At 30.4% G+C, this 13698-nt stretch overlaps 1 protein-coding gene across 2 annotated transcripts; it reads right to left on the minus strand.

Annotated features, from left to right (window-relative positions):
* Positions 1-36: 36 nt before the first annotated feature.
* LOC118041260 (MADS-box protein SOC1) lies at positions 37-11130 on the minus strand. Of its 2 annotated transcripts, none has more exons than XM_035048528.2 (10): positions 10815-11130; positions 10556-10633; positions 10324-10481; positions 10027-10212; positions 4303-4384; positions 1709-1770; positions 1509-1608; positions 1384-1425; positions 1108-1149; positions 37-412 (listed from the first exon to the last, which is right to left on the minus strand). In XM_035048528.2, exons 4-10 carry the CDS (start codon positions 10206-10208, stop codon positions 260-262), a joined length of 663 nt encoding a protein of 220 aa, XP_034904419.1. In that variant the 5' UTR covers positions 10209-10212; positions 10324-10481; positions 10556-10633; positions 10815-11130; the 3' UTR covers positions 37-259. The 2 variants fall into 2 exon arrangements, with proteins under 2 accessions (XP_034904419.1, XP_034904417.1); XM_035048526.2 differs by having other exon boundaries at positions 10027-10218; positions 10815-11128.
* Positions 11131-13698: the final 2568 nt, after the last annotated feature.

Raw genomic sequence — 13698 nt, forward strand, 5'->3', positions numbered from 1 at the left:
ATTTTAAGAAAATTATTGTCAGAAAAACACACAAGGGAAAGTCTAATGATACGTCAAATATATACCAAATTACAATATTTAAGTACCCTGTTTACAGTTGATCTCAATCAATCATGGTAGCTTTTTTAACAGACAGCATATATATTTCTCTTAAAATAATACTATTGCCTTAATTATTGCTTGCGCAGGTGCAATATAGCATTAGCAAGAGTCTAAGAATATGAAAAGGCTGGCCTCACAGTACGATGGGCATTCACCGCTAGTTTCTTGGTGGGATGCGCTTTGTTCTTGTTTCTGGTGGTCCAATGAACAATTCCGTCTCCACATCCGAAATTGAACTGCTTTCTCTCTGCTCTTCACGGGGTAAATCATCTCTCTGTTCCCATGAGACTGGCCATGACTGTGCACCACACTGAAAAGGAAAATTTGCATTGCTACATGTTGTATATAAATATGCTGAAACCCCCCAATTTAACCCCCAAGTTTATGCCAATTTGGCAAACAAGCTCCAAAGAATAAAATTTCATCAATATCACCTTGTATTCGTCACATTTCGTCAATTCAGACTAATTAAACTTATTTGTAAACAAAGTATGACCAGGTGCTTCAAGGATACTACATTGTTCGGTCCAATTGGATTGAATTGACAAAAAGTGACGAATATAAGTAAATTTGGCCTTTTATTGTAGGAGCATGTTTCCTGATTTTACACAAATGCTGAGGCTAAATTAAAAAGATTTTCCAAAACATTTTTGTTAGAGACTGACAATTTTCATGTGGGAGATGAAATTTCATGGACAGTCTTCCAGAAATGAAATTCCATGATAAAAGAGTGAGGTTATGCAAGCAAGCTGAAAGTTGCCATGCAGTTTTTCATAACTTACATGAAGATTCGAGATCCTTCTCTATGCTAGAATTGATCACAATTATTTCATAACTTACATGCAACAAACTCCAGCTAGGTTTTAGACTACGATTTAGTTACTTGAGTTTATGCTACGGAGAAAAGGAAATAAGACATGCAACTGTTGACGATGATAAAAACAAAACGAGCATTAATCGGAAGTTCATGTCAAAAAAATAATGGCAATATGAATAAAAGTTCACCTCGTCAGACAGTCTTGCATTTTCAGCTGCCAGTAGCTTCTCCTGAAACGTAGAAATAGGACATGGAACATAAAGTTGGCAATTAGCGAAACACTCTTTGAAAAATCTTATTCACTACTTCATCGTTTGGTTCAAAGGAATTCCAGGGAGAGGAGAAGGAAAAACGCCAGGTTCCTTTATGAGACATAACATGGACTCCCAAACATCCAACTTCTCTGCAGCCTTTGGTTTCTTTATTCACAAGTTCTTGGCATAAAAAACGAATTGACTATTTACCTTTTGTTTTAGTAGCTCAATCTGTTCTTTGAAAACCTGATTCTGAACATTGACATAGAATAAGCACGTTAGCTGAAAATGACTTATTGGCATAAACAAAGTGATAATGGTGTTTATGGCCAAACCTTTCTCGCACGGATGGTGCTTACACTCCTCTCTAACTGTTGTTCGATCTGTTGTAGTTCTTCAATAGTGCATGATCCCAAACATTCTCCCAGTAGCTTTCTGCGGCATTTTAAAATTACTTATTATATTTAATTCCAACGGACAATCAATTCATCAAACTAAACTATAGTCACAAAAGGTTAAAACTAGTCCTTCGAACCGTTTCGAAACTTCAAGATGCTCTATCTTCTTTATCATGCTTGCTGCTTCTTCCTTTAGTTGCTGCAATTCCAAATTCAAGTGCATGAGAAAAATAAGTAAAACCAAAAACATCTGCTGGCAATAAAAGAGGCCAAAAGCAGAAGAAAAGAAAAGCAATGCATTCATTGTTGGAATTAATTTTGAAGTCTAAATGTTTTTTTAGTTCTCTTAGTGTCTTCTAGTTATATGTATAACTATTAAAGGTGTGTTTATCTTTTTAAATTTTTTGAATTATCTTGGACTAGTATAAATATTTGTGTTTAAGAACTGTATTCAAATCCAAGTCTATCAAGATTCTCTCTCTCAAACTTTCTCTCATTTGAGAGTAATATAGTGTAAGAGTTACCTTCCACCCTTATCCTATTGTTATTTCTAATATGGTATCGGAACTAGTTCAATCTTGTGAGTGTTTAGAATGACTAAAGCATGTGTGTAGATGAAAGGAAGAAATCCCAAAATAGAGTGGATGAACAAGTAACATTAAATGAGAGGAAATCTTTATAGACTTGGATTTAAATATCTTGAATTATCCAGATTAGTATAAATATATGTTTTCAAATATTATATTTAAATCCAAGTCTATAAAGATTTCCTCTCATTTAAGAGTAACTTGATATAGGAGCTCCCTTCATGCCTTCTCTCCTTGTTATTTCTAACATACATGTCCAATATTTTTATTCAAAAACATGCAAATGCTCATTGATAGTTAAAGATGCCGAAACAACTAAATCTATTCTGCATGATATACAATTGGGAATTCTGGGCATATGATGTGTCATCTATTTTAGAGCTTTTTGTGTTATGAACACTATATCAAAAGCAATTTCAACATACAAGAGTTTTTAGAAAAAAAGTTTTAAAGCATGGTTAATGGACATGTATGAAGACAAATTAAAAGTGAGGTTAACTCATTTTTATGATTAAAACTTTATTAAAAAAAATATTCTTCAACTAAAGTTCTTTAGCACAAAACATTAATATGACATAAAAAAATTATGGATGAAAAAAAAAAAGTTGATCTCAAAAACTTTTGCTGGCATGTTTTTGTGAAACGCAAAACTCTTTATTTCACATTGAAAAAATAGAAGATTTCCTGGTAGTTTATATTATAGAAAGTTGAAGAGTCATAAATGAACCTAGACAAAATGACTTGGATTTGGGTTTGTTATAAAATAATTATTTGAATCATAAAGAATTATTTTTTACCGACTCGTTTAGGTTGTCAAGTCCATAAATATAGAGTGAACAATCTTCTTCTTTAACCTTTTTTTTTTTATTTAATACAAAAAATCAGATTTTCAAGTTAAAAAATGTTAGGTTAATAATTTTGTTTTATATAAAGGTAATTACCAGAATTAATTTTACATCAATTTTGGTTTTAAAATCCATTATAAAAGAGTGGAAAGAAGAGTGTTTTACATGAATTTTGAGATTCTTTCTCACCTCAATTTTCAAATTACCTTTCTCGGTTTTAAGCTTTGGTTTTTTATCCTTTGTTTTTCTTAAATACTAGAGCTTAGGTTATGTTATATTGTAGAGAGCTTTTAAGTTATATTCTCTAAAGCTCATGGAGTTTGTTTAATAGTGCAACTAAACAAAGTAGCATTGTTGAAATCATAGGAGACTGATTGTATTTAATTCATTTGCAGCTAGAGATGAACAATAAAGTTTTAAAGACAAAAATAATCATTGACAATAACTGATCTTCATCTAAATTATATTCAAAGTTATTCAACATGTAAATGTTACTAAACAATCAATTCTAAATTTACACTACTTTGATCCTATGTTTATATAGGATTTATATACTTTACCTTGTAGTTAAATTAAACAAACAATTAAACTCACTTTTAAGCTCTGATTTTTTCCATTTGTTTTTCTTCTATACTAGAGCTTGGCTTATGCAGGGAGAATTTTAGTTATACTTCTTAAGAGTTTGTGGATCTTGCTTAGTAATGCAACTAAATATGATGGTATTGTTGGAATCCAGGAAGACTGATTACAATAAATCCATTTGCACTAATAGAGGAGTAATAAAACCATAAAAATAAATGATTAATCCTTGACAATAACTGATATTCATTTAAATTAGATTATAAGTGATTCAACAAGTGTTAGCATACAATCAAGTTTAAATTTATGTAATTTCATTCGAGCATGATTGTTGTGTTTATATATAGTTAAACTAAACAACAAATTAATATGAGTTTTCATTCGGTTGTTTTATTCAAATTATTAATAAATTTTGCACAACAAGCGTCTATCAATGAACAAGACAAAGTCATATCACTTTGGTTGCTTATTTGACAAAGCGCAAGAAGGCAACATGTAATATTGTTAATTTAAAACAAATATTACTAGATACTAAATAGCAAACAATCTACAAGATGTAACAGTATCCTACTACTTGTAGTGATAATAGATTTCTCACTTTTATTTTTACACTCACGTAGGGTATTTTGATCATTTATAATGAATCTATGAAAACCTATGGATTGTTGTGTTTGTGTGTGTGTGATCATTGGGTTTCATAGGAAAGGAAAGAAGGATAACCAGCATGTTCTGTTCAACAGGCTGCTTGTTCGTGTTGTTTTCTTTCACGTGCCTTCGATACCGTTCAATGGTCTCCTGCATGCTGAAGTTCAATAACAAAGCAATGAATACATATTTTCATTTTTATCGAAAACAACATAAAAACGAAATATGAGTACTCTCTACCGATCTGATCCAAATTTTGAACCCAACATATGCATTTTGCTTCCAATATGACCGGCCACCGGTAAAGTTAGAAAGTTTTCGATTCTTAGGGGTTGAAGAACCTTGACAGGAAAACTGCATTCTAAATGCAAGCATGTGTGCTTGATAAAATGGCAGTAAGGGTTAGATTAAAAGAGTGCCGAGTCCAAAATCCAGTAGTTGTGGAAATATCAGTCCAAACTTGTAGGCATGTTACATATCAATCTCGAAATATTTAAAAAACTTGAAGGAGAAATACAGAATCCTAATATTATGCAAGATGTCATCTCCAATTCTCTTTAGGCTTTGAACTTCTCTTTGCCAAGCTGACTTTATTATAATTTAGTCGCTATAGTTTTATCAGAACTAGTTAATTAGTCTTTATTGCTTCATAAACTATATATTCTATTACCTTTATATTTTTATATTCTTAGCTCTATTTATAACTTAGTCATTCCGAACATTTAGCATTCTTTTTTAACTCGTTTTATTTTATATTTTCTTTTTAAAAGAAATAGATGATATGGGGAAAATGGTGAAAAGGAAGGGTTTTTTTAAAACAAATATCACTAAATTAATCATCAGCAACATTGATAAGAGACTGATAAATTGATTTTTAAAACTAGATAGATTATTTAATTCGTTTTCCAAAACTAAAGAGACTAGTTTATAATTTACTCTTGTTAAACAATACAGAATGATTAAATCCTTATTTATTCAGGTTCTATATGCATAATGTTTTTTATTTAAACACTATATTTAAGGTAATCTTACCATTTTATGTATATTTTTGGACTAGATCATGCACAACACGGTTAAATTAATTATTTGTGATTTGTCTTAGACAAATCACTTACAAATTAAATTAGTGTATTCACAATAAATTTTCCTCTCAACCTTTCCTTGAATTTGAATCCTATAAAAACTAGCAAACCATCCTAACCAACTTTCAAAAGGTATTATATCTAGGAACCTCCTGTAGTTTAGGAAAACAAAATATTTAGGCTACAAGAAACTATTTTGTATTGTTATTGTACTCAACTCAACAAGTCAACTTTGAAATCTCTTTACCCAACCAGCCTAGCCCGGGTTTAAAATTAAATCGTGTGAGTTTAAAAAGCATGGTTTGGCTTTAAAAACAAAAAAAATCAAGAGGATCTTTTTTCTTAATATTAAGACGTCGACATATTGAATCAACCCGACTTCGCGACTTAACCTACAAAATTAGCAATCTGGGTGATGAATTCCACTGGATTTAAAAAATTTTTTTTTAAACTAGTTTTACTTAATTATACAATAAAAAAAAAAAAAGATGCTCATAAAATTAAACACGAACCAAATGTTTGAATGTTTGAGATTAAGATAACCTCATAGAAAACAAATCAAAATAATTTATAAAAAAAAATAAAAAAATCAAGCAAATGTTAAAGAATGATATTGAAAAAAAAAAAATGAAAGAGAGAGGGAAAAGAAAATGGAAAAAAAAAAAAACTACTTCACTGTTCATATGAACAGTGAAAGGTTGTCACCCAACTCATTTGAATGTATTAGGCAATTCTTATCCAAATTTTGTGGTAATTTGATGCTGCCAGCCAATAAAAAAATAACTTAAATTAGCCAACGAAAAAAAAAAGTTACCAATCTTTAACCCATAAAAAGTACCGAAAATTAATTATCATAACATGAGGATGGACCTTTCTTCATGGTAAATGAGCCAATTGACAAGTGTCAACAAGTTTAACGATCATGGATATTTTGATCTATGTCGTGAAAATCAAGCTAGTTTTCACAACTCATTTGTAGACATAATACAACTCTAGCATTGAATATGGATAAAATTCTTGAGAAATTTGGTGCCATGATCCTAGATATAATGGTGAAGCTTAATCTAAAGAATTAAAAAAGATCAACAAATAAGATGTGGATGAGGTATGGATTGTTGCAAGGGTATAGTTAGCTAAGGGTGTTCAAAAGACATTTGTTAAGAATTATTTAATATTCCAAATTAATAAATACCATTTATTTTTAGTTATAGAGTTTGCTATTAATATTTTAAAATGTTACAAATAGCACCTATTTAATGTTTATAATCAATACAATACCACTTATTTTTATTCAGATATCTTATTTGTGTTTTTTTTTATCACAATCTAATAATTAAAGAAACATATAAGATTTATTTAGATGATGCTTAATTAATGATATTATTTTTTAACATTTCAAAAATACATTTGAATCATACAAGGGTATGATAAAAAAATTGCTAGAAGATTCTCAAAATATTTTAAGAAAAAAAGAATTTCAAAATTACTCAACTATAGAAATTATAAGGAATGAAATTTTTTATTTTTTTGAAAACAATTAAAGTTATACCTTTATTAAACTCAAAGGCATTTTAGAATAAAAGATTCAGTTCTATCAATTTGAATGGAGAAACCTTGATAAAAACAAAACATATTAGTAAACAGATATTATACAAAGATATAATAAGCAGAATTAGAAATGCATGAATAAATTAGACTTGTCCTATATGAAGATATATAAAGTCCTTCAGCTAAACTCCTTTATTCAATTGCTTCCTTTTTCAACAGAAAGCTACTTAATATATAGTCCTCCCATCATCCTTGCAACCCATCTCACCCACTTTCAGGGTTTTAACATATATATGACCTTAATCACAACATCCCTCTAGCTTTCTTAAAAAAAAAAAAAGTCCCTCTAGAAGCTCCTTATTTAGTTTTATTACAATTATTAATACGCAAATGTTTAGTTTTGTGATGTGGATTCGACAACCCACCAATGGTATATATTTGATATATTAATTGGTTATCTTTTCTTAATTTATGATTTATGTGACAGGCTAAATATGCTTAACAATTTCATAAAAACATCACCTTAAATCTATAAGATTTAATGGAATCCCTTCATATCATTATGTATTTTCATATTTTTTATTTTATTATTAAAATATTGTGCTTTTTTTTTAACAATTTAAAAACTTAAATCTAATTTTTGAAAACAAGAATAAACAACTTTTGTTTTTCAATTATTTTTTATATTTGGAAGTTAAAAATTTATATCCTCATCCAGCGAGCATGATAGAATTTTTTAGGATTGGAAAGCATATGCAATGATTATAAGAAAATTAAAACGAAAGATTATTTGAAAAATGACTTGAGATTTTGATTATAAAAAAAAAAAAGACTTGAGATTTAAAACTATTTGTCACTTTGTTCCTTGTTGTTTTATTTTGAAGCAGTGTTCATAAAATGGATTTGTGTTCATAAAATCTTTAAAATTGTTATTTAAAGAATGACAGATTCTTTAAAAAAATTGGATCCTTAAGACAAATCAGTACTGTTCATAAAATCTTTAAACTTATTACTTCCTCAATTCAATGAAATATACATCACCCCATGGTGACATTCTAGCCAAGGCATTTCACTACGATAGCACAGATTAATCTTGATAACTTATATATGATGAAGGCTATTAACTAGTTGTCCCTAACAATGTTCTTGGTAGGGAGGATCAAAGGTCGGCAAGAATGGTTGAGTAAAAGCTAAAGATTCATTAAAATTAGAATAAAAATAAATCCATCTGTTCAGTTATGTGGTTAATTGGAAAGAGGTAATAAGGGGAAAGATTTACATAAAAGGTGAAATAGGAAAATGAATTTCTTGATCTTATAGGTTTGAATAGCTAAAAAAATGTGATCATGGAAAGAAGATATGATCCTTCAATAGTTTTCTTGAGCATTACATTAATCATATACCAGAGAATTTGAGCACCCCTTTTATGCTTCTATATATGTTATCCATCCCACTCCTTTTCATTCTAAGAATTCAAATAAAAGGGAAGGATGTATGAACTATTATTTTAAGACTAGACCACTCTTCAATGGTTAATGGAAATAAATACTCAGAGAGAGGGGATGGGGATGCAAGAAAAAATTTAAACAAGTTTGAAATAGTTGCATTTATAATCCAGAAAAAGGAAAACCACTGATGTGAAATTGGGGATGGTAATGGATATTCACGGGTCAAATTTTCATTATATATATATATATCCTGTACTCGTTGCTTTGATAATAAAAAATTTAGGAATTCATATTATATTTATGGATTTTGGGTATTCATATAAATATTCATGATCTAATTTTAGCATTTATCCAAGTTAGTAAGAAAATACAACCTAATTGACTATAAAACCTAAATAAAATGGTAATTCCATCCAAACCCAATGGACATTATCTATTTTATCTAATAGATAATGGATAGGGGATAGATGTTTTCAAAACATAATCCAAGATACACATTTTTATTATATAGATATACACACAAAATATTTTTGTTATTTCGAATACAATATAATATATACATATCAATATTGACATAATACTTGTGTGTGTAACATTTATAATTTCATCATTTAACATATACATTCACACCTGAAATATATATTATTATTTTGTTTTGTGTTTAATAATAATTGGCACTCTAATAATAATGAACACTTAAGAATAAAAAATCAATAGATAGATAGATATAAATATTTAATTTTTTTTAACTGTTAAATGATAAATAAAATATAGACATAGCAGAAACTTGATACATGGATAATCATAATCATCGCTGGGCCTGAATATACTCATTCTCACCTTCACATGAAACCATCAGTAATTATTACAAGTGATATTGCATTTCCTTTCTTTTCTCTCTTTGACTCGTGAATGACTAGTTTCTAACTTAGCAAAGGAGCTGAATACCAAAAGGTGTACCATATTTTCACTTTGTTTTTTGTTTTATTATTATTATTATTATTATTATTATTATTATTATTTCACAAAGGACAGACTTAAATTTCAAACCTCCAGAAAAACATGGTTACAAATTGAGCTACAAGTTCAACGTTGGTATTTTTTTCACGGTCAGTGATGAATCAAGTTTTTTATTCCGTCAGTACTGTACTTCAATCTGATGTCCAAGAACCTACTGTAATAATTATCTCGACAAGTGCACCAAAATACTCAACCATGATTTGGGCTAATTAGGCTAGTGAAGATGACATGGATCATCATACTTAGATCACCATTTCAACATTTCAGGTTTCTTTCGGGTTCATATGCATACAGGAAGTGGGATTTAAAGCACAAGAAGATCAGAACCCGGAGAGAAAAATTATTGGAACGGGCAAAGGAGCAGAAAGGGAATCACTTGGATCATAATAGAGGATAATAAGAGAATTAAGGCCAGCAAGGACCACTATATGTGCTTCTGTGTGTACTTGTGTCTGACTTGTTTATGCCTCTGAGATGGTGGGGGCGAGAGAGAGAGAGACTAACTAAGATCATGCACAGAACCCTAAGGTGCAAGAACCATACCCTCTTGGTACAGGAAAATGGGGAAAAAACAATGCAAGAAATCAAGAGTTTGGATGTAAAGAGGAGGGATGTTTGATCAAATCAAAGGAGCCAGACACGAATTAATTCTATATATAAATCATGGAAGGAAAGTTGGGAAGTAGTGCAAAAGATGATACCTGGAGCTTGCAAATTCATAGAGCTTTCCTCTAGGAGAGAAGACAATAAGGGCAACCTCAGCATCACAAAGAACTGACAATTCAAAAGCCTTCTTCAGCAGCCCATTTCTCCGCTTAGAGAAGGTAACTTGCCTGCTTGTGGCGTTCTCTATGCGCCTCATCTGTGTCTTCCCTCTCACCATCTCTCTATACCTTCACAACAAGGTGAGGGTCAATACACGTAATTGAAAAGAACTCAGCTTAATTTACAGATTCTGTTAAATTCAAAGCTAAGAAGAGGAAAAAAACTAAGCTCACCAAATAGACTACACCCAGCACAAAAGGTTTCTCCTTTCCAGGTAAGAAAGTGGAGGGACTACAAAAATCCGAGCCTTGGGAGCAAATTGAGACCAGACAACCCAGTTGAAGAAGCAACTGTCTTGATGGATTGATTTAAGGATGCAGGAGAGTAAATGCTACCAAGGAGAAGCGATCAATTAAGAAATGGTTTTGAAGAAGCCAAAGGTGATGAGAAATGAGAGAAACTTACCAAACAGGCAAAAAACCCACGAGAGCTTTAATCATGAAATGGCGCATAAAAGCCAGAAAAGGAAGCAGCTGAGGAAATCTGAGGATAAAAAGCAACACCCAAAAACAGCCAACAAGATTTTTACTGATAGAAGTGAAGTAGTTGATTTGCTCAAAAAAACATGTGCAAGCCAAACCACAAGGCCCGTGCTCTTCAATTCATATAGCACAGGTGAGGTAAAAAGGAAGAAGAAGTCAGAGGGAAGATTTGGAAATCTTACCAAATTGGCAAAAAACCCAGAGGGTCTGTACCAGAGGAGAAACTGGAAAGGAATAAAGATGACCAGAAAAGGAACACGATTTGTTTAAAAGTAAAAATCTTAGGTTTGTGGGTAATGACTGAACCAGAAAGATATGTCTAGCTAGCTAAGAAGTTGTTGCTCCAACTAATTTTTTTTTTTTTCCTTTTTTTTTTTTTTTTTTTTGATTGATGGATACTCGAGCTCCCTTTTTTAGTCACAACCAAAGCCACCACAGACCTCGCACGAACATGAACCTTTCCTTATTGATCATTGTTCTCTCTTTGTCTAAGTTCCTCGAAACACGCCGATAAAGAGTAACTAGTTTTTATACCAATTTTACTACTACCATGTAAACAAAAATATTCATTTTGTTCTTAATCTTACGATCTAGCTATTTTTTTTTACTAATTTTACCATCAAACTTTCAAGCATTTTCAATTAAAATAATATTTTTAAAATATAAATAGTAATTATTTTTTAAATTAGTTTTTATTTTAAAACACATTAAAATAATATATTTTTAAAATTATTTTTTATATCAGTATATCAAAATAATATGAAAATATTAAAAATAATTAATTTAAAATAAATAAAAATAATTTTAAAATTCAAAACACCGTCTGAATTATACTTTTTTATATCATTAAAAACATTGTTTTGTAGAAAACTTGACGTTTTTGGTTAAGTGTTGAGACAGAATCCTTAATTTAGAAGTCAAAATAATTAAAAACTCAAATTCATATAAAAATAAATGTATAATATCGATGGTGTATTTAAGTTTCCTCAACATAAATAAACATATTATATAACCCTGGATCTTGTGATAGTTAAGGTTATGATTAAAAATATATTAAAATAATATTTTTTTATTTTTTATAATTTATTTTCGATATTAAAATAATTTAAAAACAAAGTATAAGAAATTTAAATTTTAAGCAAATATTATTTTACCTGCTGCAGTGTTAAACAGCCTCTAAAACCCTAACAGATACCGAGAGGGGAAATAGAGAAGAGGGAAGAACATGGAGAAGCTTCTTGAGTTTTTCATGGAGGCTGTTTTTTCTTTCGGTGAAAAAGAAATGGTTGAAATTAGGTGGAGAGGTAAGTACCATAAATAAGTATAAAGAGGGTCTTCAAAGCCTGCAATTGTTTTATTTTATTATTTTTTGGCCATAAAAAGCGAAAGGGAGCATCCATGGTACAATGTTAGTAAGAAATCAACATCAATCCGTACAATTGCGTACGCGCCAGCCAATGGGGATACGAAAACGCATTGATGAGTGATTATTTCATTTATTATTTTTATTTTCGTCAAACCCAGATAGGACGTGGCAATTAGGACCATGCCTGTTGTCCCCTCCCCCCCCCCTCTCTCTCTCTCTCTCCCCCTCTCTCCTCTCTCTGCCTTGTATGGTGCGTCGAGGTCATATAGTACATGGAAAAAAAACAAAATTGGAATAGGCACTCTTCGTTTTTCTCTTTACTGTTTTGGAAAATATTACTTTGAGGATGCAAACTGGGTTAGGTCTATCTTGTTATGTCAATGTATCTATTTATAATGATAAAAGTGTGAATTTAATATTTAGGTTGGCCAACGATAATAGTTGTATATTTTAGAGTTTTATTTTAATAATAGACCTTAATAAAAACACTCTTTTGATATAGAATTCACATGAGTATTAAGTTACATTCAAAGAACTATACGAGCATCACGAACACCTAGTTTCCGTGGTTTAGGTGATTATGTAAGGAACCTAACATCAACACAATAAATTATGACTTATGTTTTATATTTTTATGGAGAATTTAAACCAACTGATGATAAAGACGATCGTTGTGTAGGTATAATTAAGCAAAAATGGTGAAGATGAGGATAATGAGTTTACTAAGCTACTAAACTAGAACCTCTAACTCCTGAATTTTAGAAGGTGAGTGGGTATGCTCGAACCACGTGTAATGACTGGGCATTGAGTTGTAGAAATTTAGGCTTATCGAGTGATTAGTTAATAGTTGGATGAAAAATCAAAGGCGGGTTTAAAAGTATTACTACATCTAAACGATACATGTCAGAAATTATTGTAGCAACAGGCCCTGTGTTTGCCTAAAACTTATATGCAATTGTAATGCATTAAGAACCCAACATATATATTATATACTCCTTGTTTTCTTACTCTTACTTGACACACTACCATGTCATAACTATTTTAGGTTAATGATATATAGATGTCAACAAACAAGATTTGGAGGAGATCCACTTATCTTTACAATGAGATGGATAACAATGACAGACGCTTACAAAATAAGTATGACATATGCTATTAAATGGAACAAAACAAAAGGACATGTCAAACTAGACAATTTATGTGAATATCTACATTTATTTCAAATTATTCAAATTAGTTATATTGCTACACTGAAAAATTTTTTCCATATGGAGCTCGGGGTAGATATGGTCTAAACTATATAAGGTTCCTCAACTTTTAACAGTGTCGACCGATTTGACCACTTGTCAGTGCAGTTAAATCCCGATGACATGTCGAATTTGTAATTGCAAAACCAACATTGATCTAAAGATATTTAGAATATGTAGGTCGACTGACCTATAAAAAAACCAAGATTTAAATTAATTATTTTTTTAATAGTTATGTGAGGTCAATTGACCTATATAAAAAAACTAAGATTTAAATTAATTATTGTTTTAATAATTGTGTATGAATTGTTTGTTTTTTTCTAATGTCTGAGCGTGTTCACTTGTATGTTATTGACATTAGTTTTTATATAAAAAAACTATGTGATATACATCTTGATTATAAACTGACTGCAGTAATGGTTTAGTGATGAAGACGTAGGACCCACACATTCC

This window comes from Populus alba, chromosome 14, assembly GCF_005239225.2.
Source record: "Populus alba chromosome 14, ASM523922v2, whole genome shotgun sequence".
NCBI lineage: Eukaryota > Viridiplantae > Streptophyta > Magnoliopsida > Malpighiales > Salicaceae > Populus > Populus alba.